We start from the raw sequence: 25,915 nt of genomic DNA, 5'->3' as shown, positions 1-25,915 counted from the left end.
TAAAGTTTGAGAAATCTATTTAATAAAAATGTTGACTTTTTATAAGATGGCTCGTAATCTGCGTCTCGTGTTATTCCGCCGATTATCTCACCGTTTTTTTAATCTTTCAGTAGGTGAATCTACACGCTCGTGTGTGTGTGTGGATACACGTCTGAATATTATCACCTACGAAATTTGGATTGTAACGAACGAAATAACCGTGCCCTTGGCGACATTGCTCATGAACGACGTTCGCTGCTCACACGCTCCTTACCCACAATTCCCAGCTGAACTCGCTCCATCGCCCCCCCTCCCTGTGGTTAATCTGGTAGCTGTGTGACCAGATTTGGAAGTTTGACACAAGGCAGGTAGTTTTAGGGTGCGTCTTATTTTCCAGAAGCGTCTTCTAATCCGGAGAATACGGTAATTGGTGTTTAACGGTATCCCCCCCCCCTCCAATGTTGCAAGCTATGGCAATAGGAGCATATAAAAGTCGCCAGCCCTGACTCCAGTAGAACTTAATTTGCATGTTTCTGCACAATGATTATTATTTGTAATAACGGTCTTGCGAGAGCCCTTTGCATTGGCAACACAATATTCATTCCTGGTGTATTGGTGCATGACGCGAGGAAGGGATTCCTGAGACAGTGGAGGGTGATTTTGGTATTTTTTTTCCCAAGAGTGAGTGGGGGAAGATGAAATGCTCCACGAGGCAGAGCGAAGGAAAGTCTGAAACTTGAGCGACTCTCCGCAAGGACATTGACCTCCACCGAGCCACCTGCAATACGGGGAAGTCTTAATTCGTGAACACACGAGATGGCAAAAACTTACGACTTTTCGCAAGAACATGACGGTGAACGGTCTGCCGCTGACTTTGGCGGACGGGGTCGTCTAGGGGGGGGGGCTGCCCCCCTACCCGCTATCTACGGCTCGGCGGAGGGCCCGGCGGCACGGATGTGTTCGCCTGCTCCTGGGGGGCCACTCCCTCGGCCGCCGGGGCCTCCTGCTCCCACTCGAGGCTCTTGAGCCGCAGGGCCCGGAGCTCCCCCTCCGAGCGGCAGCTCACCCCGCGGCTCCGCATCCGCGCCGTCATGGGCAAGTCGGCCGGCAGCTGCACGGCCACCACCTCCTGCGGCCACAGAACAGCAACAATGAGGGTGGCACCACGAGCGTGCGTGCGTGCGGTCATCGTTCCCGAGCGTTGGGGAATTTTTTTTAGGTTTTTTTTATTTTCTTGGTTCTTTCGGTAAAGTCACGTAGAATGGAAATGAAAAAATAATAAAAAGAAAACATAATAAATAATTCTCACGACGTTTCGGCCACAACGCAAGCAGCCGTCCTCAGGTGGAGAACAGGTCTGTCGAGAAGACAGACAGAATCTAAATGACTGTCTTCTCGACAGACCTGTTCTCCACCTGAGGACGGCTGCTTGCGTTGTGGCCAAAACGTCGTGAGAATTATTTAATGTTTCATTTTTATTATTTTAGCATTTCCATTCTACGTGACTTTACCGAAAGAACCAAGAAGATGAATCCCTGCAGTCACGAAAGCTTTAAATCGAGGCTTTTTTGAGTTTGTCCTTCCCCTGCACCTCCGTTTTTTGTGTGCCGTTGGCTACGTACGGTGCGAAAGAAGCTCTGCATGCAGGTACATACGATGGGGCTGTCTGGGTTTGAGCTCCAGAAGATAATTACACTTTTTCCACCTCGCCCCGCTTCTCACTCTTGCGGAGCCATATTTAGGAACTTTCCAAAGTGGGGGGGGGGGGGGGGGATGGAGCAAAGAATTGAACTCGAAGAATCGGTCATGGGGTTCATAGTGTAACACGCTAATCCCTGCACCCCCCCCCCCCACCTAAAGGAAAGGATCTGAAGAGGGAGGACCTTAAACTCTTTCCCGTTCCGAGACGACTGCAAGTTGAAGGGCAGGTCCCGTTCACCGCTGAATCTCAGAAAGCGCAAGCGGTTTAGGGCCGTCCATAAATGACGTCACGCGATTTTTGACGATTTTTGACCCCCCCCCCCGTCACAAAGTCAGACCCCCCTAAAATATGACGTCACGAAGCTCTGCCCCCCCCCCCAAAAAAAACATGCTTCAAATCGCTTTAACCTATTGTCATTGTAGTGCGTATTTAATGTGGCGCTGCACTCTGATGTAGGAGAAAACATTCAAAAGTCTAATTAAGTAGAACGTGTTGTCTATATTTATTGAAAGTTGCCCATTTTGATGTGACGTCACATTTCTCAACCCCCCCCCCCCTCGTCACACATCGTCACAAATGTCTGACCCCCCCCCCAGGTGCGTGACGTCATTTATGTACTGGACTCGCTGCAGAGGAACTGTAGCGACAAGACCGCACTGTGATAGCTACCGCCAAACTGCCCTTCCACGTGACCTTTTAATTGCGATGCCGTTCGGAATCGATTCTGTTCCCATGACGTAAACGAACCGAATCGGAATTTTTAAATCCTTTATATTAAGTTCGCGTGCTTGCTCGCTTGCTCGCTTGCTTGCTTAGGACCGTGCAAATCTTTCGCTCGTTTTTTAACCCACTTCCCGTGATCCAATCGAGCTGACATTTTCCACACAGACTCGTTGTGTGTGACAATTAATTTGCGTGAAATTTTTTTCCCAAAATTTTACACTGTTTAGGGAAAACAAATTAAATATTTAATTACCAATTGCTTAATACTGGCAGACAATCATCTGACCCATAGATTGCAGCCATCTCAAGCCAGAGGACGAGAGGACTCTAGCCGCCACGCATATAAAGGATTTAGAGTGAAAAACTTTGTTTTTACGGGTTTACTTGTTAAAAATGACGTACACGTACGTCATCGGAAAGGGGTTACTATGGCGGTGGCTCCTCACCGGCGTGACGAGGGCTTGGAATGGGGAGCAGAGAGACTCGAAGCGAGCCGTCTTGGCGATGTTGACGGCCGAGTAACGAGCGCGGCGCTCCTGCCGCGCCACTCCCGACAGGTTCGCGTTCCGATCCTGAGTGACGCACAACAACGACGGCGACAACGTGAACATTCAAAGCTCCCACTCCGATCCCGAGTGCCGCGTAATTGGCGGCGGTGGCACGGTGGGACGCGCGAGTGGCAGGTTCGAGCGGGTGCGGTGCGGTCCGTGTGCGCACCGTGCCAAGCCGGACCGCCGCCACGTCCCCGTTCGTGGGTTCCTCCTCGCTCCGCGGGCTCCGCTTCTGTTCCTCCAGCGGCTCTGCGAGGTCGGCACAAGCGGAGAGGGCGCCATCCGCGGTTGTTGGCAATGCAGGCACACCGACATCGCGTTTGTCACCAGGCTTCCAGCCGATAATCTACACCCCCCCCCCCCCCCCCCCCATCGTGCACTCTTGTGACATGTCCAGCCCGAGCCTACTTCCTTTCACCGAGTAGCGCTACGGTGTTTGTTCTGTCCCCTTTCTGCCACTCCTGTGCCATTGTCAGCAGGCATCTCTCCATGATTTTGTGTCAATTTCACCTTTCTTTGGTTCCATTTAATTTGTTGGTGTTCGTGATTTATGGGGAGTGGTTAGCGTGGTTAACGCGCTGAGAACCCAGCGACTCCGAGTTTGATTCCCACTCTCTGCCACCAATGTCGGTGACGTTCATCTGAACCAGACCTGGGCCTCGCCTAGGTCTAGCACAGTGTGGAAACATCGCCACTGGGGAGACGAAGGCAGCTGAGCGTGGTGCTGGCCGCCCACCCACCCTCCCCCCTGCCGTGTGCTATTCCGTCCTTCACAGGTGCTACTCTCTCGCAGCACTTACCCCAATAGTCTAAGGCTACAAGGGGGGGGGGGGCAGGGGGTGGGGTGGACTTTCTATGTGATTCTGATCTGGGGCAGCTTTACCGGTCTCGTTGGGCGAGCGAGACTCCTGCGTCTTGCCCGGAGGTCTCTCCTCCTGCTCCGCCACCACCAGACTCTCCGGGGAGGGTCCGGCGTCGCGCCCGGCGTCGTGTCCGGCGTCGTGTCCGGCGTCGCGCCCGGCGTCGCGCCCGGCGGTCTCCCGCTCTCCGCTCTCCGACGATCGAGGAGCGGATTCCCGCGGCCCCTCCGCTCGCCCGGCCTCCTGGCTGTCGGCGACGGGAGCGAGCTGCTCTCCGTACGTCGCTGGGTCCTTCAGGTCCCAGGGCCGCTGCTGCCCGAAGGTTCCCACGGGCTCGCCGAGCAGCGTCCACAGCTTGGCCGTGCGGTCGCCGGAGGCGCTCACCACGTAGGAGGCCGAGTCGAGCCGCAGCACCTCGACGTGGACCACGGCTTGGGTGTGCGCCAACCAGGAGCGCAGGCAGGGCGGCGACGCCTCCGCACCGCCCTCGTTCTCCTGCGCCAGCCGCAGCCACTCGCTCAGAGTCCATCGCGACGCTCGTCGCGCTCGTTACACGCAGAGTGCTCGCCACACATGAACTGCGATACGTCCGCCGATCTCAAGGAGCATAAACCATCATCACGCAAACTCCGGTCATCCTCGCGGCAGCGGCTTTTGGCCGCTCGAACATAGATGGTCACCGCATCGCGAAGGAAGAGCATTCCAGACGCGGCCGTCTGGAATGCTCTTCCTTCTGATATTTAGAAGCCATTGGAGCTGTGAACTTTAAAATCTAGATTGAAAACTAATTTCTTTAGAACTGCTTCTTGTGTTTTACATTGTTCTTCCCCCGCACCTCCAATTAGCGCAGTTGGCTACGCACAGTGCAAAAGTTCTACGTACTTAACAATAAAGCGTCTCGCAGCCCTTTACACGCAGTGAGCGACTTAACCAGGTGGCCTGCGAGCGGGCAGTCGTCTGCCCGTAGGGGGCGATTGCTGCTGTGTGTGTCTTCCCAAGCGAGCACTTTGCAGATCATTTTTAGAATTTGGCCAAATGTGGACCGTGACGCTGGCACACAATGGCCTTCTCGTGTTGTGTAACCTGCGGGGGGAGGTCTTTAACGCCCACTGTGAAGCAGACGGCACTTGGTATTGCACCGCTAAATCCTCCAGCGGTCCTAACCAACCAGGGAGCGGCCTGCCAGAAAATCAAACGGCGAACCTCCACGGCGAACGCGCCGTCGCTGGAGCGTGCGACCGCCTCGTGTGACATCGCCGTGCGGGCCGTGGCTCCCATCGCAGCAACATCTCAAGTCGTCGTTCAACCACGGCACCACCGCTCGTCGGGTGTCCAGAGCACCCGTGCGTCCCCCCCACAGTTACCGCGTCCGAGTGGCAGCGCCGGGGCTGTGGCACGCGGTCACTTGAACAATTCTCAACGCAAAACTCAGCGCCTAAAAAGGGTGCGACGTTCCGCTTGGAACTGCATCGAAAATAACGTATTTGAATTTTTTAAGAATGACAAATCTGGATTGTATTCTCACTTCGTGGATCTTGCCCGCAAGATGCTTGCCAAGAGCACTTACCGCTGAACTCAAAACAATATCCATTGGTGGGTTTTAAAGGATTGTGCACGTGACGATTTTTATATGTTATAGCTGTGTCCAGGTGGTGGGGAGGGTCTTTTGGGCCAGATCACTACGTGGTCCAAAAACCAAAAACGCAATTATGATGAATCGTAATTCTCACTGCAGGAAACTACCTCGGGTCACGTTCACTGTTGACTCTCGGAACGCGCATTAATTTTATTTAGAGATGAATAGCGCCGTTGTTTTTGAAGACATTGTGCTCGCCGCAGAGAACTGTAGCGACACGGCCGCACTCCACGACAGCTGGCGCCAAACTGTGTCACACGCCCTCCCGCCTGGCCTTGTGGGAGCCTCGGTACCGATAAAGTTATTTTTCGTTTTTCTTCCTGTTCCGATGACGTACGTACGTCATGGGAAAGGGTTTAATATGAACTTGGGGGCGGGGGAGGGGGGGCAATTGCTGCGGCGGTGATTATTACGACTTCAGAAAAACAACAAAGGCGAGCCCCTTAAAACATGGTGGTGGGGGGTAGGGGGGAAGCCACACCGTGCTGCCGGCCCGCAGGCCGTAGGCCCGCACGTCCCACGCCCGCAGGTAGCCCGCCGTGTCGCCCGTCACCAGCACGCCGTCGTCATGGCTGCTGGCCAGGCCCAGCGCCAGCTCGTCGGGCCGGGCAGCAGCGTAAAACGAGCCTGAGAGAGAGGGGGACGGATAGATGGCGTGCACCGGGTGCCGGTCAGCACCCAGAACCCGAATATTTATTCATAATGGAGGAATACGATGAGCTATAAAGGTCATTTCACAGAGGTCCAGTTGGGGCGGGTAAGAGCATTACAGGAACAAACGACACAAATATAACTAAACCATCCCCATTCCTCACCAGGCAAAGCCCACTGAGGTATGAATGTATTTTTCAGAAGCGACTCTGCCACCAATGATGGCTCAACAAAGTGGCTTATGTAGAAATTTATAGCAGAAAAATGTATTTAAATAATCTCAAAGAATGTGTCTAAATGGGACGGATGGGACGGTTCATTTTCATCGCTGCTGCCACTCCGTTCCCATCTGCCCCCCCCCCCCCCGCTCAGACATCCGTGCTGTCATCTCCCTGGCCATGTTCTGGTCCAGGCTCAAGACCTCCCTATCCATGTGTCGGTCCCACACAGGGGGCCCCTCTCATACTCCCAGCGTGGCCACGCCCCCTTTCTGGAACCTACTCGTGGGTTCCCGGGGCTTCCCGATGGGCCCTTCTGTGACCTTTCCCCTTTAGATGTCCCCCTCTCGTGTCTATCGTGGCCTGCTGACGTGAGAACTGCCTTACACCGCAGTTACCCTTCTCTGCATATGTATGTTGAATTTTCGCACCGTACGTAGCCAACCGCGCTAATCGGAGGTGCGAGGGGAAGGACAACAAACGAAACACAAAAGGCAGTTCTAAAGAAATGAGTTTTCAATCGAGATTTAAAAGTGCATAGCTCCCAGCGGCTTCCTAATATCGGATGGAAGAGCGTTCCAAACGGCCGCTGAAGCGCTCGCCATGCGGCGGCGACGACCGTCTTTGTTCGACTACAACCGACCACCCCTTTCCCTCTCTAAGATGAAAAAACAACAACATCGCAAACTGTTTTCTGCACACGCCTGGAGACGCGGGTGTAAACTATCACGGTCCCAGTGACCCTCCTCCACCCCACTCCGCCTCCCCATCGCTGACGCGCGCCCCCCGCGTACCCAGGTGCCTCTGCTGCTGCCCGTAGAGCTGCCACCAGTGCACGCAGCCACCCTCGGAGCTCAGCAGCAGCGCCGCGTCGCGCAGGCCCGCGACCGCCGCTCGCGCCTGCAGGAAGAGCAGCCGGTCCACGGGCCTCGGCGGTCTGTGCGGACGGGACGAGAGCGGCCGTGAGGGAACGGCGTGGTCGGCAGAGACTGGGTGGGGGGCGCGGGGGGGGGGAGCTAGCGTGCGTCCCCACGGACGTTGCGGTGCAGTAGCTCCTCTCTGGCCTCGCCGAATCGCTTGCCGCCGAATTCAAAAACGATTCGGAGGTTCCGCAGCCAGACTAGAACCGAAGGAAACCACGAATCCACCGGGCTTGGATTGGGAAGAGGCGTAAATAGCGCGCAATAAAGTCGTGGGGAAACTCCGGTTTGTTATTTTTTGTGTAAAACTCCGACACACGCGATGGTTTACCGGTCAAGCGAGATGAATCCCCGAGTTTTAGTAAGTTCTGCTCAACCGATACCCAAAACTAACACCACCACTACCTCCCCACCCACAGATCCCTTTACTGGCTCCCAATGCAATCTCGGATCAACAACAACTGCTGATCGTGGCGTGTAACTATTTACACTGCGGCGATGCATTTTCAAATTTCCCCACCGCTTCAAATGCCACGCAGGGGATAATCGAATCAAAGCGGCGACCTCCTGAACTGCACGCCCGGCGCGCCGCCACCGCGACAGATCGGTCGCACCGACTCGACACGCGGCCCCCCCCCCCCCCCCCCGCATCCTCATTCTCCGCCGTTGCGAAATGAACATCCGCGGAGGGGGGCGGGGGGCACCTGCTCGAGCCGTGCTCGCCCAGGCGCAGGAAGAGCTTCTGCGTCTCGGCGCTCCACACGAAGATCGCTCCGTCGTAGCTCCCCGTGGCGAGCAGGCCGAGGGCGGGCGAGTAGCTGAGAGCCAGGATGTCCTCCCTGTGCAGTTGCCCACCCTTCCAGCTGCTGTCCGCCTTCAGGGCGGTCACCTGGGTCGCGCGCACAGTCGCGGCGGCATCGCCCACAAACACCTCCATCGGTGAGACCGCCGCCATCGCCGCCGGACCGCCTAGGTTCCATCTCCCGCGTGTCTATCGAGGTTCGCGTCTCTGTGTGTGCCACGGCTCTCACCGTCCGCCGTGTGAGCCATGCTGGGCCATTCGGGGCCGTGTGCGGGCACTCACGTCCGGTTTGGAGTCGTCATACAGCAGGATCTTGCGGTTCCAGCCCACGGTGAGCAGCTTGTGCTCGCGCAGGCACGCCACGCCCGTCACCTCGGCCGCCCCCACGGCCTGCAGCCTGAGCAGGTTGTGTCCGTTCTGCACGTTCCACACCTGCGGCGCAGCGCGAGAGGGAGGCGAACGGCGCTCGTTAACGTACGCGGAGGAGATCCAAGCCCCGGCGGGGGAACACGCGAGCTCACGCGAACTCTCGCGGCGCGGATCATCCCCCTCTGGTTCCTCATCGGTGGCCGGTGCCAGCAGAGCGCCTCCGCCGAGTGCCTTGGCTGGCGAGCAGCTCCGGCAGTAGTAGCTGAAGCAGACCTAGAACAACAACAACAACAAACCCACCAGCACCACGCGACACCGCCGCAGCATCGCACGCCGCGTCTCCTCTGGCGACAGTCGCGACCGCAAGAACAAAAAGTATTTAACCCACAAGCCGTATTTTATTTGACCAGGTAAGGCCCATACCGAGCAAAATAGCTCTTTTGCAGAAGCGACCTGGCCACAAATGATTGCTCAACGACGAAGTGGCGGCCTGTCACGTGACAATGTGTAGCCAACTACTCTAAACGCACGTCGAGGCGGCCTGACTATCACAAAGGGTAGCTCAACGAAGTGGCTTATCATCACGTGGACATTTCTAGCAACCAAATACTTTGAAAGTGTGATGTTCAATATAAATGTGCAGGGCAATACCGGAGGACCCGGAGAAAAATCCACGCCACCACGGCGAGAGAAAACACGCAAACTTCAAATATACAGCAGCAGGCGTCGGGGTCGGTATTGAACCCACGGGGCTCCTGGCAAAGTTACCATCTCGCCACTGCGGCGCCACAATAAAAGAATATGCAATAAACAATGAAAGTAAAGAACAAAGCGTGCAGTTTGCCTCCGCATTTCCGTCGCCTCCACGTTAAAATGTAAAATTCAAACAAAAGTTTAAATCCCCTATGACCTCGGGCCCCAGCGCGGTGGCGGTGGTGGCGATGGTGGTGGTGGTGGTGGTGGCGATGGTGGTGGTGGTGGTGGTGGCAATGGTGGTGGTGGTGGCGATGGTAGTGGTGTTGGTGGCGGTGGTGGTGGCGGCGGTGGTGGTGGCGGTGGCGACGGTGGTGGTGGCGGCGATGGCGGTGGTGGTGGTGGTGATGGTGGTGATGGCCGTGGTGGTGGTGGTGGTGGTGGCGATGGTGGTGGTGGTGGCGGCGATGGTGGTGGTGGTGGTGGCGGCGGTAGCGGTGGTGGGGGTGGTGGTGGTGGGGGCGGTGTCGACACGCACCTTGACGGTGCCGTTCCTCGCGCCCGTGAGCAGGCGCCGGCCGGAGGAGTCGAATCCGAGCGAGGTGATCTCCTCCTCGCCGTGGGCGTTGTTCAGCGCGAGCCACTTGGCCCCCGTCTCCACGTCCCACACGATCACGCACGAGTCCTCGCCGCCCGTCACCACCTGCGCCACCGTCCATCCGCGGTTAAACCGGGGAAGGGGAAACGGCCTCCGCGTCGCCGCTCACCAGACGGCCGGACGACAGAGTGAAGACAGTCGCGAGAAAACTGGGAACAAGGAGCGTGAATCATCACGCCAACTCCGCTCATCCTCGCAGCAGCAGCAGTGGCTTGGCTGCTGGCCATCAAACAAAAACGGTCGCCGTATCGCGCGACGCTTTCAGATGCGCTTTTGCGGCCATCTGGAACGCTCTTCCTTCCGACATTAGGAAGCCACTGGAGCTATGCACCTTTCAATCGTCTAGATTGAAAACGAATTTCTTTAGAACTACTTTTTGCGTTTAGTTTGTTGTTCCTTCCCCAGCACCTCCGACTAGCACGGTTGGCTACCTATGGCTCGAAAGAAGTTCAACGCACGCGCATACGTGCGTACGTTACGCTGCTCGTCATAATCAAATTTGGTTTTCGCCAAAAGCCATCCGGACGAGCGACCTGGCGGAAGAGCGGGTTGTACGCCGCGGCCGACAGCGCCGTGGCGTGCGTGTAGATCCCGGCGCCGCGCGCCTCGGGCACCCCCAGCGGCAGCAGCGCCACGTAGTCGGCGCACGACGCCAGCACGCCGTGCAGCGGCGGCGGCAGCAGCAGCAGCGGGAAGTCGCCGTGGCGCAGCGTGCGTCCGGGCTGCACGCACGGGAAGCGCACGCACAGCGTCTGCAGGCACGCGTGCTCCTGCAGGTCCCACACCTTCAGCACCTGGCAGCGACGCCACCGCCACACGGAGACAGAGAGAAGCGACGGACGCGGGTTAAACCGGAGATTTTTATTTTAATGAAAAAAGTAGGAAAGGGCCTAACCCTTGCTGGAAATAATACGGGAGGTCCATCTTCTTGGTTCTTTCGGTAAAGTCACGTAGAAGTGAAATAATAAAATAATAAAAATAAAACTTAATACAATCATTCTCACGACGTTTCGGTCACAACGCAAGCAGCCGCCTTCTACGTGACTTTACCGAAAGAACCAAGAAGATGAATCCCTGCAGTCACGAAAGCTTTAAATCGAAATTTAATACGGGAGGTGTCAACTTAAGCGGTTGTGCTTTCGCTACGTTGTCCCTACCTGGAGAAGGACGCTTGTGTTGCGCCCGAAACGTCGTGATTTAATTTAGTTGTTTTCATTTATTTTGTTAGATTTTGAACCTACGTGGCTTTACCGAAAAAACCAAAGAGTATAGGCGTTAACTCTTTCCCGTTCTGATGACGTACATATACGTCTTCCGTGGCCGTGTGGAGTTTTATTCGGGCTCTCTGTTTTTTTCTCCTCCACGTTTTTTCCCCTCCACATTTAGAAGATTTGGCTGCTGTGCATTTCCACGTCATGAAAAGCCGCTTCTTTGAGCTATCGTCTGTGGCCAGGTCGCTTCTGAAAAACAGCTACATAGCTCAGTGAGCCTTACCTGGTGAAATAAAAACGAGTTATCTTCTTGGTTCTTTCGGTAAAGTCACGTAGAAGGGAAGTAATAAAATAATAAAAATAAAACATAATAAAACATAATAAAATAAAATAATTCTCACGACGTTTCGGCTACAACGCAAGACGGCTGCTTGCGTTGTAGCCGAAACGTCGTGAGAATTATTTTATTTTATTATGTTTTATTTTTATTATTTTATTACTTCCCTTCTACGTGACTTTACCGAAAGAACCAAGAAGATGGATCCCTGCAGTCACGAAAGCTTTAAATCGAAATTTAAAAACGTGTTATTTTAGTCCTAGTATAGTTTAGACACATTTCTCCCCAGTTTCATTCCCTTACATCCGTGAAGTGGTGAGTGACGCGAAATGTCAGAATATCTATTTACACTGAGCTTCAAAGCGTTCCCTGGGACATCACCGAAGGTGCCGTCTTATTGGTGTGAACACAAACATCTGTGGTTTTAAAGGCTTCTGTATTCATTGTTTAATTGGGATTACGCACAGTAGCAGCAACAGCAGCAGCAGCATCGCCACCCCCGACTGTGAAACTACGGCACACTGTGTCAGCGCCTTCCTCCGCGATGCCCGTGCGCTATCAGAATTCGACAAATGCGAGTTGTACTAAATTGTCATTATAGATTATTGAGAGGGGAGGGAGAGGGAGGGGAGGGAGAGGGAGGGGAGGAGAGGGAGGGGAGGGAGGGGAGGAGGGAGGAGAGGGAGGGGAGGGAGGGAGGAGAGGAGGGGAGGGAGGGGAGGAGGGAGGAGAGGGAGGGGAGGGAGGGGAGGAGAGGGATAGGAGGGGAGGGAGGGGAGGAGAGGGAGGGGAGGGAGGGGAGAGGAGGGAGGAGAGGGAGGGGAGGGAGGGGAGGAGGGGATAGGAGGGGAGGGAGGGGAGGAGAGGGAGGAGAGGGAGGGGAGGGAGGGGAGGAAAGGGAGGGGAGGAGGGAGGAGAGGGAGGGGAGGTTGGGGAGGGTGGGAGCGGAGGTTGGGGAGGGTGGGAAGGGAGGGGAGAGAGAGGGGAGGAGAGGGAGGGGAGGGAAGGAGAGGGGAGGAGGGAGGTGAGGGAGGGGAGGGAGAGGAGGGTGGGGAGGGGGGGAGAGGCGAGGGAGGGGAGGGAAGGGGAGGGAGAAGGAAGGGGGGGGAGAGGGAAGAGAAGGGAGAGGGGAGGGGGGGATAGGGGAGGGGGGAGAGCGGAGGGAGAGGAGAGGGAGGGAGGGAGGGGAGGGAGGAAGAGGGGAGAAGGAAGGGGGGGGGAAGACAGGGGAGGAGAGAGAGGAGAGGTAGGGATGGAGAGTCTCTCACGGCGTCTTTCCCGTAGCTGATGAGAGTGCGGCGCTCGTGCACGATGGCGAGCGCCAGCACGGGCGCGGCGTGGCCCTGCAGCCTGACGACGGCGCGCGACGTCACGTACCGGTTCCACACGTGCACCAGGCAGTCGGCGCCCGCCGCCGCCACCAGCGTCAGCTCGCGGCTGTAGTCGAAGCACTGGCAACCCTGCGCACCGCGAGACCGGAACGGTGGAGGGCGGCGGCTTCGGGGTGAGCCTTCGTCAATTGTCTCCGGAGCATGAACCCTCGTCACGACTCCGCTCATCCACGCAGCAGCAGCAGCGGTAGCAGCGGCAGCAGCGGCAACAAGCTTTTTGGCTGCTCGCCATCGAACGGCGGTCACTGCCATCGCGCGCTTGGAGATGCGCTTCTGCGGCCGTCTGGAACGCTCTTCCTTCCGATATTAGGAAGCCACTGGAGCTACGCACTTTTAAATCATCGAGGTTGAAAACTAATTTCTTTATAACTGCTTGTGGTGCTTGGTTTATTCTCTTTCCCCCGCACCTCCGATTAGCACGGTTGGCCACGTACGGTGCGAAAAAAGTTCCACATACATCCAGCAGTGGACAGATCACGTATGATGATGATGATGACGACGACCGAATCGTGATTTTTTTTGTGCTCGGTTCGCATGTTGGTGTCTTTGTCTTTCTAGGTAAGCCCCCCCCCCTCCAGACCACGCTCACTCCCCACACTCAGTGTCTGTGTGTCCGTGGTGACCCCCCCCCCCCCCCCACCTTGCTCATGCTCCACACGTACGGCTTCCGCCACCCGGCCACGTCGCGCACCACCAGAGAGGTGCGGAGCGCTCTCGCAGCACGAGAACAGCAGGCCGCCACGGTCATCTTCTCCACCCTCTCTTCCTCCTCCTCCTCCCTCGGCCACGAAGCGGATCGCGCGCACCGGACCCTCGTGAACCCCGGGGATCACGCGCAGCTTCAGCAGCCGCGCGTGGTCGCCCAGGTCCTGCAACGCGGACAGCGCGGCGCGCCGGGGTCACTCGCGGGGTCACCGTGGGGTCACCGCGGGGTCACTCGCGTGGTCACTCGCGGGGTCACCGCGGGGTCGGGGTCGCAGCCTGGCCCCCGCGTCGTCACCACACTTTCACCGTCGTCACCAGACTCTCACCGTCGTTACCACGGTTCAATCGGTTCAAATTGACACCCTTCGTGGGTTCGGTTCCAGTTTATAGATGGGGGGGGGGGGGGGGGAGAAAACCGCCGCTTTAACCGGTTCAGTTTACACAATCGTGCCCAGGAACATGTGTCCTGGTCAGGGGCGTGTTGTTTGCGTGTGGGGAGCGGTGGCGCAGCGGTTAGCGCACCGCTCTACGAACCCGGTGGCCCGAGTTCGGTTCCCGCTCGCGGCCAACACCAGTTGACGAAAAACATCCGAACCGGTCCCGGGCCTCCCCTTAGGTCGACTCAGCCTTAACCGACTTACCTGACGGGGGTGTGTAAACATTGGCATTGGAGAGACAAAGGCCGCGTCCGTACGCGGCTTGGACCACCCCCAGCTCCCCACGTCGCGTGCCGTGCCGGCTACTCGTGCCCGGGCGGGGGGGCACATCCGTGTCTTCTTCCGTGGCCGTGTCACCTGCATGAAGATCCGACGGACGCCCTCCTCGCGGCTGAAGGGCTTCTCAAAGAGGCCCGCGTGGGGCTGCAGGATGGTGAGCAGGTTCACTGCGCCGGAGTCGTCTCCCCACAGGAGAACAGAGGGGCTCCCTGGGGCCTGGGGCCCGCGCACAAACGAAAGACAAAGACACCAACATGCGAAGCGAGCACACAACAACAATAATAATAATAGTTAAATTTGTAACGCGCGCAAATTTGCAGACGTAGTGGCCGCAACTCGGAGGCGCGGAGCCAAGCTCAGAGTCGCTCGAAAGCATGATTTTGTTGCTGATTGGCCGTGTCGGGTGGTGGAGGGTTACGACACATTTATAATAACCGATCTAACCCAAAAACGTTCATTATGAAGAGTGTTTACGTTTGTTCATGATAACACGGGAACGGGCATTATCCACAGCGACTGCTCACCTTCTCATTGAACGAGTAATGCATGCAGGTCGGCACGTTGTTCAGGGCTGCGAAGCAAGCACGAGGCACGCGTTAGTACCGCGTCTACGACCAACAGCACGGGAGTGTACGATGTGCGTAGCCTTGAGCGTGTATGCGCCCCTGTAGAATTTATTTCGCGCCGTACGTAGCCGACCGTGTTAAACGGAGGTGCGGAGGAAGTACAACAAACTAAACACACACAAAGCTGCTCTAAAGAAATAAGTTTGTCCATCGAGATGATTTAAAAGTGCATAGCCCCGGTGGCTTCCTAACATCAGAAGGAAGCATATTCTTAGGTTTTTTTCGGTAAAGTCACGTAGGTAAAAACATTAAAAAGTTAAATAAAATAAAAATCACGACGTTTCGGAGGCAACACAAGCTTCCGTCTTCAGGTGGTACCGTCACAGCCACGACAGCTGTATCAAGTAAATGAGAGATTGCAGGAGCTACCACTCCGTTTATATAATCTAGAATCAGAAGGAAGAGCGTTCCAGACGGCCACAGAAGGGCATCTGTAAGCGCGCGATGCGGTGACCACCGCCTTTGTTCGATGGCTAGAAGCCAAAATCCGCTGTTGCGAGGATGACCGGAGTTTGCGTGATGGTTTATGCTCATTGACAAGATCAGAAAGGTGACCGTGGTTCATTTGCGGCAAGCACTTTGTGCGTGACGAGTGCGACCTCCATAATGTATTCGTTCGCATCGCACACAAAATATTTTTAAAAAAGTTTCCACCTGGAAAATTCCGTTGAGGTGTTCAAGGTGTCGGTTGACACGTAGCTAACACGTAACGACAAGGAAACAAACATTTAAAACTAAACTATTTTATTTCCCAGGTGAATCCCCACTGAGCTGTTAACTCTTTTGCAGAGGTCACCTGGCCACAAGTGATAGCTTATCGAAGTGGCTGATATCATCATAATCACCATCACACGTGGAAATCTATAGTAGCAGCCAAATAATTATCAAATAATCTAAACGGGGCAAAACGGGAGAAAGAACCCGGAGAAAAATCCACGCCGTGACCACCACGGGGAGAGAGAGAAATCACTCCAGATGTCCGACAACAGGCATTGTCAGGGTCCGGGATCGAACCCACGTCTTTCCTCGTACCAAGCGCGGGAGATAACGTCTCATCGCGACCTGGTGGTATTGTCACTCAGGAGAGCGTGACCCATAAACGCGTCGTCTCAATTGTCACGGGGCAGCCACACGGACACTCAGTGCTCGTGCTGCAAGATTGACCTGACGATCCAAGCGGATGGTGCCGTTTGTTGCTGGCCGCATAACGTCTTGGACCTCCGGACAATCGTGTTCAAGAAATAAATTGTCTCTCCGCGTAAAAAAAGTAACGGCGTTCTTTGTTTTTTACTCACTACCGGACACCAGATTTCAATGTGACCTCATATTTGGCGCACACCCCAATGTCTTCCCGCATCCGCCTCCCCAGGCCTCTGGCGCCACCTGGGGCCTCGGTATTTAAACTTTGCCAACGCCGAGCGCCGCCGGTTGGGTGCCACCGCCGGTGCTGCTTCTGCTGCTGCCGTGGGCTGGCGGTGGTGGAGGTTACCGTACGACCACCCGTGACCTACTGGACGTCCGTGAAATGGAGCTTCGTAGCTCATCGGCTTTCTCCAGCACGAATATTCCGCATTCCGTACCGAAGAGCTGGAACTCCTGCGTGAAGTTGGGCGTGGAGACGTCGTAGAAGCGGATGTCGCGGCTCGTCGTGCTCACGGCGATCTTGTGGACGTCGGGCAGCACCACGGCGTCCGTGCTCCACGTGCGGAAGCGCCGCTTGCCCCCGCGCGGGTCCTCCACCTCCTCCTGCCGCCGCCACCGCCACCACCCGTGCGTCCGCTCGTTACGCCCGCCGGGCACCCCAGCCGACCCGCTCCGCTCGACCGATCGTCGCTCGACCGATCGTCGCTCGACCGATCGTCGCTCGACCGATCGTCGCTCGAACGATCGTCGCTCGACCGATCGTCGCTCGAACGATCGTCGCTCGACCGATCGTCGCTCGACCGATCGTCGCTCGACCGATCGTCGCTCGACCGATCGTTGCTCGACCGCTCGTCGCTCGACCGCTCGTCGCTCGACCGATCGTCGCTCGACCGATCGTCGCTCGACCGATCGTCGCTCGACCGCTCGTCGCTCGACCGATCGTCGCTCGACCGATCGTCGCTCGACCGATCGTCGCTCGACCGATCGTCGCTCGACCGATCGTCGCTCGAACGATCGTCGCTCGACCGATCGTCGCTCGAACGATCGTCGCTCGACCGATCGTCGCTCGACCGATCGTCGCTCGACCGATCGTCGCTCGACCAATCGTCGCTCGACCGATCGTCGCTCGACCGCTCGTCGCTCGACCGCTCGTCGCTCGACCGATCGTCGCTCGACCGATCGTCGCTCGACCGATCGTCGCTCGACCGCTCGTCGCTCGACCGATCGTCGCTCGACCGATCGTCGCTCGACCGATCGTCGCTCGACCTATCGTCGCTCGACCGATCGTCGCTCGACCGATCGTCGCTCGACCGATCGTCGCTCGACTGCTCGTCGCTCGACCGCTCGTCGCTCGACCGATCGTCGCTCGACCGATCGTCGCTCGACCGATCGTCGCTCGACCGCTCGTCGCTCGACCGATCGTCGCTCGACCAATCGTCGCTTGACCGATCGTCGCTCGACTGATCGTCGCTCGACCTATCGTCGCTCGACCGATTGTCGCTCGACCGATCGTCGCTCGACCGATCGTCCGCTCGACCGATCGTCACTCGACCAATCGTCGCTCGACCGATCGTCGCTCGACCTATCGTCGCTCGACCTATCGTCGCTCGACCTATCGTCGCTCGACCTATCGTCGCTCGACCGGTCGTCGCTCGACCGATCGTCGCTCGACCTATCGTCGCTCGACCGATCGTCGCTCGACCGATCGTCGCTCGACCGATCGTCGCTCGACCGATCGTCGCTCGACCGATCGTCGCTCGACCTATCGTCGCTCGACCGGTCGTCGCTCGACCGATCGTCGCTCGACCTATCGTCGCTCGACCGATCGTCCGCTCGACCGATCGTCGCTCGACCGATCGTCGCTCGACCGATCGTCGCTCGACCGATCGTCGCTCGACCGCTCGTCGCTCGACCGATCGTCGTTCGGTAACGACGAGAGTGAGGTCGTGGTGAACGTCAACGGGCGGTCTCCCGTTGACGACGGTTCACATGCGCGACGTTTGTGTAAAGTTGGCCCCTATTCGCGACGCGTCTTCCGACACGACTCCGGACACATTTGAACAGAGTGGGTCTGGTTTCCGGCGTGACCTGGCGTGGAGATTTGTAAACATTTTACGCGTTGTGAATTATATCGCTAACCCTTTCCCATTCCGATGACGCACGTTATCGGAACGTAATCAGTAGGAAAAAAATTAAATAACTTTATCGGTACGTCTTCCGACTTGAAGATGTACCTAGGCTCCCACGTGGGTGTGTGGGAGGGTGTGTGGCACACGATGAAAAAATGAGAATAGGTTTTACCCTTTGTCGCAATAAAACAGGACGTGTTGAGATGTTCAAACACCAAATAGAAACCTTTTGCAAGGAATCAAGTTCGCATTAACCACACGTACTTGTGATGAACATGTGAACAAACAGGCTCTGATCATTTGATATACGCGCATTGTAGCACAGTTTGGCGCCAGCTATCGTAGAGCGCGATCGTGTCGCGACGGTTCTCTGCGGCGAGTGCGATGCCTTTAAAAACAACGGCGCTATGCGTCTCTAAATATAATTGACTCGCGCGTTCCGAGATCCAGCGGAGTGAACGGGACACCCACCCTGCAACTTGCAGGCACCTCGCGACGAGAAAAGGGTGAATATCATCATGAGTATCGCGTGGCGAATTCATCCCAGCGACGATCAGCGGCGGCAGGAGGGAGGGAGCAGCAGGAGGGAGCAGCAGGAGGGAGGGAGCAGGAGGGAGCAGCAACAGGAGGGAGAGAGCAGCAGGAGGGATGGAGGGAGGGAGCAGGAGTGAGGGAGCAGCAGGAGTGAGGGAGCAGCAGGAGGGATTGAGGGAGCAGGAGGGAGGGAGCAGCAGCAGGAGTGAGGGAGCAGGAGGGAGGGAGGGAGGGCTCCTCACCTGGAAGGAGCGCTGCAGGCGGAGGTGGCGGTCCCACACGGTCAGGACGCCCTCCTTGCTCACGGACACGAAGCGCAGCGGCGCCGGCGAGTCGAGCGCCAGCAGCCGCGTGCACACCTCTTGCTGCGTCGTCGCACGGCCACACAGAGACAGAGATCCCCCCCCCCCGTCAGTGACGTGGGGTGAGGGCAATGGCTGGGAAGGCACTGGCTCGTGTCAGAGCCAGATTCACACACTGAGGGGGGCGTGGCCTCACGGAGGGGGCGTGTTAGACACGTCCCCCTCAGTGAGGCAGATGTGATAGCTGCCTCCCCTGGTGCTTTTTCATTGCAGTTTCATTACGAGACCATCGAGCAGGGGAGGGGAGGGGAAAGGGGCGGGGGAGGGAGGAGGAACGGGCAAATGAGGAAGGAGGAGTAGAGGGGCAGGTGGGAGGAGGGAGGGGGGGGCGGAGGAGGGAGGAGGAGGATGGGGGAGGAGGAGGGAGGAGGAGGGGGAGGGGGGGGGCGGAGGAGGAGGAGGAGGATGGCGAAGTGGAGGAGGGAGGAGGAGGGGGGAGGGGGGGGGCGGAGGAGGGAGAAGGACGGAGGAGGAGGGGGAGGAGGGGGAGGAGGAGGGGGTAGGAAGAGGGAGAAGGGAGGAGGAGGGAGGAAGAGGGGGGGCGGAGGAGGGAGGAGGAGGAGGGAGGAGGGGGGGCGAATGAGGGAGGAGGGGGGAGGAGGAGGGAGGAGGAGGAGGGAGGAGGGAGGAGGAGGAGAGGGAAGAGGAGGGAGGAGGGAGGGGGGACAGAGGAGGGGGGAGGATGGGGGGGCGGAGGAGGGAGGAGGAGGAGGGAGGAGGAGGAGGCGCGCACCTTGTTGTGGGTGCAGTGGCGGATGACGAGCGCCAGGGGCGGGAATGGCGCCTCGTGTCGCGCGCGCGCGAAGTCGCGCTCGCGGTACTGCATGAGCATGTAGGCGCAGAAGTCGCCCCAGTCCACGTAGCCGCCGCCCGACGCGTCCACCTGCCCGCCCGGCACACGAGGTCACACGGAGCCCCCCAGCCGAGACCCCAGCCCCCCACCCACCCCGCCCCCCCCCCCCCCCGTGTCGCCTCTTAGGGGCCGTCCATAAATGAGGTCACGCGATTTTGGACGATTTTTTACCCCCCCCCCCCCCCCATCGTCACACGAAAAGTCAGACCTCCCCCCTCAAATATGACGTCACAAAGCTCTGCCCCCCCCCCCCCGCCAAAAAAAACATGCTTCAAATCGATTTAAACTATTGTCATTGTAGTGCGTATTTAATGTGGCGCTTGTAGGAGAAACATTTATAAAAAGTCTATTTTATTAAGTAGAACGTGTTGTCTATATTTATTTAAAGTTGCGCATTTTGATGTGACGTCACATTTATCACCCCCCCCCCCCCTCGTCACACATCGTTACAAATGTCTGACCCCCCCCCCCCCAAGGTGCGTGACGTCATTTATGGACGGCCCCACAGCCGAGTCGCTTCCGAACAAGAGCTCGGTAAAATAAGTATTTTAAAAAAAATTGTTTAAGAGGCGGCGTGGTAGAAGAGGGGGGGGGGGGGTGTGGAAGGGAGCGCGTCTGTCGCCCACCTTGTCGAAGAGTCCGTCCATCTGCTCGCCCCACCGGTCGGAGCCGAGCAACTCCCGCAGGCTCTGGCGGAACTCGGCGCGGTTCATGGCACCGGCGGGTCGCGAGGACGTCCGCCGCCTGCGCCGCTCCCTTCCCTGTGGGGGCCGCCGACGACGACGACGACGACGATGTCGCGATGTCGTTATTCGTCACGGTCACGGTTACGGTGTGAAACATTTTTGTGCAAAAAAAAATGCGTTACAAAAAAAATTTGTAAAAAAAACTTCCGCGACGAATCGTCTATTTTTTGTTCACAAAAATGTTCGGCCAAGTAATGAGCTGCGACACGAATGATGCGCGTCGTAAGACCCTCCACCACACGACGTGCGCGAGCAAGTTTAACGCGGCAATTAACATTGACTCAGCTCGCCGGCACGTTCGAGAACATTTCTCGCGATGAAATTCAGAGGTTCGCCATGGGACGTTCAGCAACTGCGCCAAAGCATTTTCTGGGCAAAATCCAGGAAATGCAATCCAGCGCCAGATGCGGCCACATAATTTACACGGCCGAACCCAAAATCAATTACGCATCGAAATACTGCCCGCGACTCGTCGAGGCTTTCCTGGGTGAACAAGCGTAACAATAAGAAGAAGAATTAAGCGCTGGCAGAAACTCGACTTCCCTGTGTCCCCGTTGAGGCGCCTTCTGCCTCCGCCGCGTCGTCATCATCCTCGTCCTCCGAGTGGCGTGACGAGCGGTGGCTGGAGAACGTGGCTTGCAGCTGCTGCAGATCCGACAGGCGGATTTGCTCCTCCAGGCGGCCGCTCTGCTCGTGGTCGAAACTTAAGGGGTACGGCAGGACGGGCGAGGACAAGGAAGCGAAGTCGGTTCGATCATACCACGCAGTGCCACGTGGCCCTCACAATGTTGCACAGGTGATGCCACGCAGTGCCCCGTGGCTCTGAACACATTCCTGCGGAGGGAGCTGGTAGGAACGCTGGGTTGCTCGGTCAATGGCCAGGGTCAACGGCGGCGTGGTGTATTCCGCAAATATGCCCGACTGAGGGCGGGCACAAGCCGGCGTGAGTAGGTTAAACGTTGAGTTTTATAAGGGCACCACGGGGTGACCAGCCCCTCCGCACCCAGCCCCACCCCTCCCACCCCCCACCCAGCCCCACCCTCCCCACCCAGCTTCTCCCCACCCAGCCCCTCTCCACCCTCCCCACCCAGCCCCTCCCCACCCTCCCCTCCCCACCCAGCACCACCCCTCCCACCCAGCCCCACACTCCCCACCCAGCCCCTCCCCACCCAGCCCCTCCCCACCCTCCCCTCCCCACCCAGCCCCTCCCCACCCTCCCCTCCCCACCCAGCCCCTCCCCACCCTCCCCACCTAGCCCCTCCCTGCACGACGGACGGACACAATAATCCCCTGTGGGCTGGTGTAACCAGGAGGTTCCTACCAGTACAATATTACACAGGTGATGCCACGAAGTGCCCCGTGGCTCTCACAATGTTACACAGGTGACACTACACAATGCCCCGTGGTTCTCACAATGTTGCACCGGTGATGCCACACAGCAGTGAGGTGACATCTCGAGGTGACTGCCGGGCACCCAGCAAGAGGGGCTACGGGGGCGATGGCTTTTTCCTTCGTGTCTCTTGGCACCAGTTGCTAAAACACACGTGTCCACTTGCAGCAGCAGCAGCATCGCGTTTCTCCCATTAGCCCGACTCCGTCTCTCGTCTTACCAAAACAGCAGCATCATTACCGCCATTCACTGCCGTTGCCAAAATTCGAGATCACATACCCCGCATCAAATATTTACGCCACAAACGGTACAACGCTCGTATAGCTCTTCCGTCACTGTTCCCGTGAGCCTCGCTCGTTGATTCCTCTACTCGTGTTTCAGGAATCGGCTCTACCGGACTGGTCGTGTCGATTTTTTTTCTCCGGGTTTCCCCTCCTCCACATTGAGAAACAAGCGTCTAGATTAGTTCGATTATTTTTTTCTGCTATAAATTTCCACGTGATAAGCCACTTTGTTGAGCTATCGTTTGTGGCAAGATCGCTTCTGAAAAAAAACAAGCTTTTAGCTCAGTGGGCCTTTCCTGGTAAAAACAAATTGATTCGTGTATATTTTTAAGTTATTCGTTTACCGGTTCTATACTTTGCACTCCTGTTTTTGTAACGTTTGTTGTCGTAACGTTCTGACCCCGTGCCCCTACTGGACATCTGTGCAAAATAAAAATAAAAGATCTTTATAGCTCATCGGATTCCCCCTGCAGTCGAAATATTCTGAGTCTGGTTCTTTTAAATCGCCCCCCTGAGTCAATCGGAACAGGGCTGCCTCCAACCCTGGCTCACCACCCCCTACGTGAGTTGACACAGCGAGTAAAAAGCGACTGTACCTCAAGGGGTTTGACCGTTCACACGTGGGGTACGGGGGTGGGGGAACGCGTGCGTCAAGCTGGCAACGTGGACATTATACGGGGCTTCGAGTTGTACTCAGTGGGAGACGCTAAGAGGATATAACACAGAGCAGAGAGGAGGAGGGGGGGGAAGTAGCACTTGACAGAGGAGAGAGTCACAGACAGAAGCAGAGGACGATCTTGAGCTTGCACTTGACCGGTTGAATGGGGTGAGAGAGAAAATGGAGGGCAGCATAGGAGAAGGAGCGACCTCCCCCCCCCCCCCCGTGCCTCCCAATGATCTTGTTTGGGTGCTTCAGCAGAAGGTCGAGGCTGCTGGAGTGAAGGGCACGTGGAGTGGCGGAGAGTGACTGCTCGTATCGCCTGGGTGGCGCAGTGGTAACACTTGTAGCCTGCAGCCAGAAGGCCCCACTCGGGCTCACAGTTCTGCATGGTTTTCTCCCACAGCTAAATACATACAATACACCTGTACACCCTACCTGTACATATTACCTGTACACCCTACCTGTGTATCCCGTGCAATGTGATCAGCCACACTTAAGCGGTTGCGCTTTCGCTACGTTGTCCCCACCCGAAGACGGACGCTTGTGTTGCGCCCGAAACGTCGTGGTTTAATTGAGTTGTTTTCATTTTTAATTTATTTATTTTACCTACGTGACTTTACCGAAAAAAACAAAGAGAATGTGATCGGCGTTGACCACAACATCCCCAGTGCCGAAGAATCACTTGCACGTGACACCGATTGAGACAAAGATCCCCCGTGTAGCCTTGACAGACTGTCGGGGCAATTGCTGTTAGCGAGTTGGCACCTATGAAGGCCGGCGCGGCACACGAGGAGGTGGGTGGCCAGCACCACGCCCAGCCGCCTTTGTATCCCCAGTGGCGATGTTTTTACACACCGCACCAGGTAATCATTTGAGGCTGAGTCGACCTAGGGGAGGCCCAGAACCGATTCGGATAATCCTCACTGGGTGTTGGTGGCAGTGAGCGGGAACCGAACTCGGCTCGCCGGGTTCGTAGCGCCGCGCGCTAACCGCTGCACCACCGCTCCCCTATTGCGACAAAGACAAAGATCCCCCGTATAGCCCGAACAGACGGTTGGGGCAAGTGCTGTTAGCGACCATACACAACAACAGCAGCAGCAGCAGCAACGTCGCGCTGCGAATGCTTGTCAGGACCCTCCCGAGAAAGAGTCGTGACGCTTTCCTGGGTGAACACACGTGGTAGCTATAATCATCTAATAATAATTAAAATATCTCCTCGAGCAGCGCTCTTCACTCATCTTCACAGGAGAGGGGTCACGATCGCCGACAAGAAGACACCGTCAAGTGTTGAGGGCCCGCCACACATCTGAACCCATTGGGGCTTTGACAGCCATGATCGATGGGGGGGGGGGGGGTTGTTTCCTACTTGTTGTGTATTGTCGGTGGGGGCCCGCACGCGCCAGGGGCCGCACTGAAGACCACCCAGAGGCCGTCAGGGGCCGTCAGGGGCCGTGAGGGGCACCCCGCGGTGGCCTTGCGACGAAGAACACCGTGAAACTTTGATATTTGCTCAAGAAGCATTGAGTGCGGTGTGGGTGGGTGGGTGGGGGGTGGATGGGTGGGTGGGTAGGGTGAGTGGGGTGTGGATGGGTGGGTGGGGTGTGGGTGGGTGAACGTGGTGTGGGTGGGTGGGTGAGTGTGGTGTGGGTGAGTGTGGGGTGTGGAGTGGGTGAGTGTGGTGTGGGTGGGTGTGGAGTGGGTGAGTGGGGTGTGGGTGGGGTGTGGGTGGGTGGGTGAGTGGGGTGGAGGGTGGGTGAGTGGGGTGTGGGTGGGTGGGTAGGGTCTGGGTGGGTGAGTGAACGCGGTGTGGGTGGGTGGGTGAGCGGGGTGTGGGTGGGTGGGTAGGGTGTGAATGGGTGGGTGGGGTGTGGGTGGGTGAACGTGGTGTGGGTGGGTGGGTGAGTGGGGTGTGGGTGGGTGGGTGAACGTGGTGTGAGTGGGTGAGTGAACGTGGTGTGGGTGGGTGGGTGAACGTGGTGTGGGTGGGTGGGTGAACGTGGTGTGGGTGAGTGGGGTGTGGATGGGTGGGTGAACGTGGTGTGGGTGGGTGGATGAACGTGGTGTGGGTGGGTGGGTGAACGTCGTGTGGGTGGGTGGGTGAACATGGTGTGGGTGGCTGGGTGGGTGAACGTGGTGTTTGAGCGCGGGGTGGGTGGGTGGGTGAGCGCGGTGTGGGTGGGTGGGTGAACGTGGTGTGGGTGGGTGGGTGAGCGCGGTGTGGGTGGGTGGGTGAGCGCGGTGTGGGTGGGTGGGTGAACGTGGTGTGGGTGGGTGGGTGAGCGCGGTGTGGGTGGGTGGGTGGGTGAGTGGGGTGTGGGTGTGTGAACGTGGTGTGGATGGGTGGGTGAGTGGGGTGGGTGAGCCGTGGCTGCCACTCACCCCGTGGGCTGAGAGTCACTCTCGCTGGTGGATGCCTGCGGGTCCCTGTCACGCCGAGACGACGCGGGGTCGTGCCCAGGGCCCCGTCGCTGCGACACGGAGCCCGTGGCCCCAGAGGCGGCTCCCCGCTCGGCCGTGTCGCTCTCGCGATGGCCTCCGACATAAACCATGCCCCCTTCCCCTCCAGCCCTCCTCCTCCTCCTTCCCTGGACTCACACGGGGGCTGCTCGGCGTGAGTGTGGTGGTGCCACTACCGCCACACGCAGCTCTGTTGTAGCTTTTTTTAAATTGATTTACGGTCTTGCCCACGATGTCCAAATATGGGGGGGGGGGGGTGTTGAGAGGAGAGAGAAAATGATGACAGCAGTCGATATTGATGCGGGGACCTCTTTGCGAGCGCGGTAGATGACCGCTGCAAAGTTGTGTTGTTGCAAAAGGAGTGCGATCAAGGGCTCAGTTAACTGCGGTTGTTGTACCAAGCAGCAGCAGCAACGACAACAACGACAACAACAAACAACAACGCCACGTGCTCGACTCGCACGAGCGAGCGTACGAACGGGCGGCGTGCGGGTGGCCAGCGCCACGCTCCGTCTCACACTTTAAATATCCTTCTTCTCCCACCAGTCCTCCTCCTTGTTGTTTGTGTTGTCTATGTTGTTGCGATGGGGGGAGGCTGTATTCTCTCT

The 25,915-nt window shown here is 57.4% G+C and overlaps 1 protein-coding gene across 2 annotated transcripts; it reads right to left on the bottom strand.

The window, feature by feature from the left end:
* Positions 1–25,915, bottom strand: LOC133354979 (WD repeat-containing protein on Y chromosome-like). 2 transcript variants are annotated; one of them, XM_061572212.1, is made up of 19 exons: positions 25,230–25,911; positions 20,396–21,218; positions 19,650–19,799; positions 18,797–18,919; positions 16,329–16,494; positions 14,647–14,693; positions 14,201–14,338; positions 13,342–13,570; positions 12,688–12,770; positions 10,296–10,556; positions 9,643–9,807; positions 8,325–8,474; positions 7,945–8,129; positions 7,115–7,257; positions 5,933–6,078; positions 3,839–4,310; positions 3,122–3,204; positions 2,851–2,976; positions 1–1,108 (listed from the first exon to the last, which is right to left on the bottom strand). In XM_061572212.1, exons 2-19 carry the CDS (start codon positions 20,480–20,482, stop codon positions 899–901), a joined length of 2,964 nt encoding a protein of 987 aa, XP_061428196.1. In that variant the 5' UTR covers positions 20,483–21,218; positions 25,230–25,911; the 3' UTR covers positions 1–898. The 2 variants fall into 2 exon arrangements, with proteins under 2 accessions (XP_061428196.1, XP_061428197.1); XM_061572213.1 differs by lacking the exon at positions 5,933–6,078 and having other exon boundaries at positions 25,230–25,915.

Source organism: Lethenteron reissneri, chromosome 50 (genome assembly GCF_015708825.2).
Source record: "Lethenteron reissneri isolate LAM-NWPU_2019-01 chromosome 50, ASM1570882v1, whole genome shotgun sequence".
Classification (NCBI taxonomy): domain Eukaryota; kingdom Metazoa; phylum Chordata; class Hyperoartia; order Petromyzontiformes; family Petromyzontidae; genus Lethenteron; species Lethenteron reissneri.
This window is presented reverse-complemented; position numbering and strand designations above follow the sequence as displayed.

Coding starts and splice junctions, on each gene's coding strand:
- LOC133354979 (XM_061572212.1), bottom strand. CDS start 20,482: ATGAACCGCGCCGAGTTCCGCCAGAGCCTGCGGGAGTTGCTCGGCTCC. Junction 8,475..9,642: donor CGAGGAACGGCACCGTCAAG/GTGCGTGTCGAC, acceptor GCTGCGCCGCAG/GTGTGGAACGTGCAGAACGG. Junction 3,205..3,838: donor TCGCTCGCCCAACGAGACCG/GTAAAGCTGCCC, acceptor CCGACCTCGCAG/AGCCGCTGGAGGAACAGAAG.